This window comes from Corvus brachyrhynchos, unplaced genomic scaffold (genome assembly GCF_000691975.1).
Source record: "Corvus brachyrhynchos isolate BGI_N302 unplaced genomic scaffold, ASM69197v1 scaffold59, whole genome shotgun sequence".
NCBI classification, from domain to species: Eukaryota; Metazoa; Chordata; class Aves; order Passeriformes; family Corvidae; genus Corvus; species Corvus brachyrhynchos.
In genome coordinates, this window is record NW_008246054.1 from 2363169 (window position 1) to 2369283 (window position 6115).

The window sequence follows — 6115 nt, forward strand, 5'->3', positions numbered from 1 at the left end:
CCTAAGGTTAGCGACCTAGAAATTAAGAGCTCTTCACTCCATTTACTATTTTGAATAGTGTTAAATAAAAAGAAGATGATTAGGTGGATTTAATTAAGCTAACCATTTTGATTGGTGCAGAGCCCAGATCAGATTCAGACACAGGTGTATCATCGCTCTCCATGACGTAAATCCCCTTCCGAGACAGCGCCTGGATCACGGACTGGTGTCCCTGCAGAGCAGCCACCTGATCCCCCTTGAGGATGAGGCTGCAGACCCGGCAGTAGAGCTCGCTGGAGAGCAGCAGTTTGATCACAGGGGGTTTGATGTGCTCCTGCTCGTACTGATCGATGTAGAACGGGTCCTTCAGCTCCTCCGGGACGTTGTCTGAAACAGCGGAGACAACATCAGCACGTGGCACCACTCATCACCCAAAGTGATCGGTGAATATTAGTGGTAGTGACATTTTATTTGGGATTATCAACTGTTTAGATCACAGGTTAAAATGGGTGTCAGATGGGCAAGGTTTAGCCTTATCTTCAAAGCAAAATCCCAAAGCATCCGTGCACAGCAACTGGACAACTGCAAGGCAGGGTCACCAAGAGGGGCTGGCCAGTCTCAAATCTAAGCCACCAATTTTTTGATGAATTTTGGCAATTCAGAATGAAAAGACCAAAATATCTGACTAAAACCTTGAACATTTTACAAACCAACCAGTGAGCTGATTATCTATTTTTTTTGTCAAGAGCATTGAAACAAACTGTTGCAGCTTTCAATCCTTAAATAATTCAAGCCTAGGAAGCAAAACCACTCCACTTGGATTAAGCAAGAACAAAACCAAGTCTAAAAATGAATTTCTTTTGCCTTGGCCCAATTTCCACAAGTTGTGTTAGGATTTTATCAGACTGAGTCTAGACCCTGAGTGTAGTAATTCAGAAGAAGTTAAAATTAGCAACACAGAAGGCCTCACCCTTGCACACCACCAGCCATAAACACATTTTTACTGCTCCCCAGCACAGCTCCGAGCTGGCAGGAGAGAAAGGCACTAACAACAACTAACATTCCAATCACTCTAAATATGTCCAAGACATCTCAAATCTTGCTCTATATCCCAAAATAAATACTTCTCCTCATATTGGGTAATCAGCCTGGAAGCTATTGATCTTTGTAACAACCGAGCAGGAATAATGAGAGTCTGCAACTCCAAGAAAAATATTTTCTAGCCTCAAGTGTATTGTCTTAATAGAAGCCTGACATTTCCTAAATTTCAAACATAAAATTCTATCTAATGCTATCCAGTCACTCTGAATATCTTTCCCCAAAGTCACTTAAACAGTTCATTTTAAATATACACATCTACACTTAAAAGAATTATTAATTTGGCAGCATATTTACTTTTCATTCAGCTCATTTCCAGAATAATTAAATTTTCCCATTCCAAGAAACTGCTACCCATATCTTTGACTGCAAAATAAGCCACACAATATTTGTATACTGCAGAGCACTTGATGTTCATAAAGAAGAGGAATGGAGACAGAGTGTTATTGCCACAAGTACATCTCACTTAGATAAAAATATGTAGCAAACCACTGCTGTCTAACAGCCCTAACAGCTCCTGTTAGTCAGACAGTGCTGGACCTATTTTTCAAAATCTTTCTGAAGTTTATTAAAATTAAGATAATTATTTTTCCTTTCTATGACATTGAATGTGACTTTTTACGGAAGATGGTTGGAAGGGACACAATAAAACCCACTGGCACTACCTAAGTAGCATTTGTTAACATGGGTGTCCATTTTTAGTGAAATACATAATAAATTCAGATTTTTTAAATCTTCTTAACATTAGTCAACCTGACCTAAAATCAAAGGCTGTTGAAAGCTCATTCCATTTAATGGCCATTTCCATTTCTAGATAGAGAACTCAAGCTTCCATTTCTAAAGACTGAGGAAAGATCCAAAAATCCAAATGCAAAGCAGCTCGTATAATTCAACATTTTAGTTCATTACAAGCAGCTACACCAAAGACACATTGCTTTGTACTAAAATTATTTGTGAAAGGAAATATCCAAGCTCATAAAAGATCCATGAGGTTGTACATCTCTGGCAGAGCATTAGCACCACTCCAAGTTTTAAAGGCTTTTTGTAAAACAACGACAAGAAAAATGCAAATTCCAAATGCCTGAAATCTGAAGCACTTGGATGAGGGGTTTAGTACCAACACCTGCTCTCCACCAGCTCCCAGGCCCTGATGGGAAAACTGAGGTGACTGCCTGGAACTGGGCTGGAAGGGGTGGACAAAGAGCCCTGAAATCCCTCCAAGACATCCCCTGCCCCACAGTCCTTGCACAGGCCGGGTTTTCCTCGGGATTTTCCCTTCTCCACAAGGTAGAGAGACTGTGATTATTTTATAGACTGCAACCACAGCGAGCAAAAAGGTTTCTCTGCAACACTAAAACGCCCAGGAGGGATCCACTCTATAGGATTGGGGTCTTTACACACATTATTAACACAGGACAGGCCATGGGAGCGTGGTGCTGAGCCTCCCGCGTGACAGGGGCAGGCAGACCTCCCACATCAATTTCCGATTAAACCAGCTCCATTTCAATGATTTTTAAAAGCCTTTTCTAGCACTAAATGGATCTAGTTCTTAGCGAGGAGATTCCATGTCACAGAAATCAATATGTTAAAAAAAAAACCCAAACAAACAACCCGAAACAAACACACAGACAAAAAACAGGGAAAAAACCCAATTTGAATCTTGTAATTCAATCTGAAAGTCCAGTCAAGAAACCTGAAATATTTTTCTCTTACACTAAAAAGTCCTCTAATTTCACATTTCTGATCTCCATATAACTGCTTAAGGACTGAATGGATTTGGATTGACCAGGATTAAGGGTAGGGCTGGGTGGGAATAACTTTCAGCACCAGGATTAATAATTTGAAGACTATCACAGGAAGTTATTCATCAACATTAATGCTCCCATAATTGCAATTTATTTCACTGTAAACACTTGCCCAGGTTAATTTTTTACAGTAGTACATACAACACTTCTGTCTGTCACACACAGGAGCAGTCCTGTAGCTGATTTATGTCCTAACTAATGATCCACAAAAAAATTAAGATATAAAAACCACATCAAAGCTCAGGAGTGGCAATGCTAACTTTACTATTTAATTCATTTTTATTTAATGCTGGACATAATGGCAGGCACAAATAAGAAAAAAAAAAACCTGCAATGCAAACAGGATGCTAAATAAGTGTGTAATTCTGAGTTGAGAAACTTCTAAATAGAGTTGATGATGTGTACATGATGCAGTTATCTCAAATGGGGTAACACAGAACAGACAAAAAAGGGCTTGAATTGAGACGTGTCTTCAATATTTGAAATCTGCATCTGAAAGTGCAACTGAAGACACTGATCTTACCTTTCACATCTGTTAAATATTCTTACCTGCAGCACAATGCCACAGAAAACACCTGCAGCACCCAGGGCTGCTTATTCTCCGACCCCCCTTAAAAATGACAACATTCCCACACTGCCAGAAATCTCAGGAATACCTCGTCACTTTTAGGACAACTACACACCACCAGAGTTGACCCAGTGCTAATTTAAACCACACACCATGGACACACAAGTAGCCCCTGGCATCATGGACACCTTTTCTCCCCAGTTTTTAGGGATCAGACAAACTCCAGGTGTCACATGCTTTTTCCTTGCCTCACTACAGAATGTGCCAATGCTCTTTTTGAAGAAAATGTCCCAGGCTTTCCAAGTCCCAGTTTCTATCAGCATCTTTTCCAACACCTTCTCTCCATGACCTATAACTGAACTTGGAGGTTAGAAAAGTTCTGCTCATTAAAACTTGAGTTTTTACACATTTATGGCTTGGACGTTGGAAAAAATCAACATGAAAAACTAAACTCTGAGAAATTAACACCTAAGCTATAGCTATAAAAATTTCTGCTCAAGCAATTTAACAAATTGTACTAAAGGAAACCAAATTGTCCTTATTTTTTGCTTATAAAAAAGCTTCCAACACCATCTTAATTCCCAAAGGAAGTCACCTTTGAAAAGCTTGCAAACACCTCCTGCTTTTCCTGATGTGCTTTCTGAGTTGTTTCCCCAGTCAAATGTTTGCATCAACTTCAACACAAGTTTTAGAGCTGCCAATTTTGGACAAACTGAGGGGTTCAAAAGGCACCAGTGGTTTTACAGTAACTTAAAACCAACAGTACCTAACCAGCAATCAGCTCTGTGAAGGTGAACATCATTAATTCAGTTTGCCCTAAGTTTTCTAACAAGAATTGTTGAAGAATTTACCACCCTACCCTCAGTATCAGAGCTGACTGGATCTCTTCCACACACGAGTTCGATATAAGTTTATACCACATTACTCTTATGCTCATTTTTGCTGCTTCCCACACTTACAAAAAAACAAAGGAATATAATACTTTTTCCAAGTTTCAGCAGCAGAAACTCTCAAGTGTTCTTGCCCTGCTGGGCCTAATGGGGAGATACCTCCACTGCCTATTTTTGTAAGAGATGAAGGACTCAAAAATAAAGAACTATGATTTTTCATTCAGCAATTCTTTTGGTCTGTTCCATCATATCAATGAGTCCCAATCTCTCAAAAACTGTCAGTTCTGAGTATAAATCATCAAGTACAAAATCGTTGAGAGGATTACAAAAATAACTTCACTTGCAACAACTGTCAGAGAGACAATTATTGCCAGACTCTCCTTGCTTCAGGGGAGGGACCATTTCATTATCATCTCACTTACAAAAACCTGTTCAAAGACAACCACCTGATTATGACTTGATAAAGAAAAATACAGCAATCTGAACAAATTTGATTTATCCTTTGAACTGACGGGGTGGATACACCCCAGATGTTATTTTACCTCCAGAAGCACGAAGAACTGGTTTCACATGGAAAGGGAGCCAAGCTGTCCTGGTAAACAGCACGAAGCTTATTCAAATTCTGAGTAGGATTTCGTTAGTATCAGTATCTGTTCCCAGAATTATTCAGCACTGGGTGAATGTCCTCCAAGCTGCAGAGCATGAGCACAAACTACACCTTCTCAGCACTAAGACCACCAGAATATAAACATTCTGTGTTGGTTCTCATTACAGCACTGAATTCTAAAGCCTGTAAGTGATCTGTAATAGGACACATGAAAATTTACATACAACAGGCAGGAAAAACCCCAAGCTAAAGGCTTTGCAAACTGCCGGGAGAGTGACTGCACTTATTACCATATCTTTTGATCAAGGATAAAGCCACAAACCTGGATAAAGCAGAAGAGACAAAATAATAATTATGGAATCCTTCACCCCTGTAAACTTCACACAATAATACTCAGTGTTTATCAAACAGGTGCTATTAAAGAAACAAACGTTTAACTGTTCATATTTGCTAAACACAACAGCTTTCTTAAAAGTATTTTTATTACCCACCTGAGAAGAAAGCTGACAAAGGCAAGCAGGGAATCCAGGGATTTAGGGAATTTAGCCCAGGAAACATTCTCACACTGCCTCTACCAAGTGGTACCTGTGGGGAGCTATTACAGTACTGTAAAGCCTTATTTAGCAAGTAAATTTAAAGTACTCAAAGACCAAAAAAAGACAAACTTACATTTCCCCTCCAATGCATTCCATTAGTCCTTGGCTTTCCTGTCTGCATCTTGCCAAAGGTTTCAGGCTACTGTCAGCATTAAGTCTGGAAACTATATAAAGCTCCCAGTCCTAATAAATAAGTAAAACCATCAGGTCCCTTTTGAAAAATCTGAATTTTGCACAGTGTTTTACAGGAGCAACATCATCTGCTATGGAAAGGGTTGGAAAGAACCCAGGGTTCACAGCAAGCTGCAACACTGAGAGACTTTCACATCCTTCAGTATCTAAATTTTAGTATTATAGCCATGATGATAGAAAACAATTCCTACACATAAATTAATGCCACACTAAATCTGCTGAGAAACCAGAATTTTTCGTTGTCATTGTCTGTTTTCCCAGGTGGTACCAAATAAAACCATCCTGAGTTTGTTCTTTGCAACTGCTGTTGCTCAGAGCCTGAGGGGCCAGCAGGGCTGAAGGGCCAGGTCCACTTCCCACTGCTCTGCGTGGCCTCATTC

General features: G+C 39.7%; 1 protein-coding gene across 2 annotated transcripts in view; it reads right to left on the reverse strand.

Annotated features, from left to right (window-relative positions):
* The window catches only part of CAMSAP1 (calmodulin regulated spectrin associated protein 1), a 33900-nt gene that overhangs the window by 15805 nt on the left and 11980 nt on the right, over positions 1-6115 (reverse strand). For both annotated transcript variants that reach the window (XM_017745537.1, XM_017745536.1), the window contains exon 3: positions 104-366. In XM_017745537.1, coding sequence (XP_017601026.1) covers positions 104-366 — 263 coding nt within the window. The remainder of the gene's footprint in view (positions 1-103; positions 367-6115) is intronic.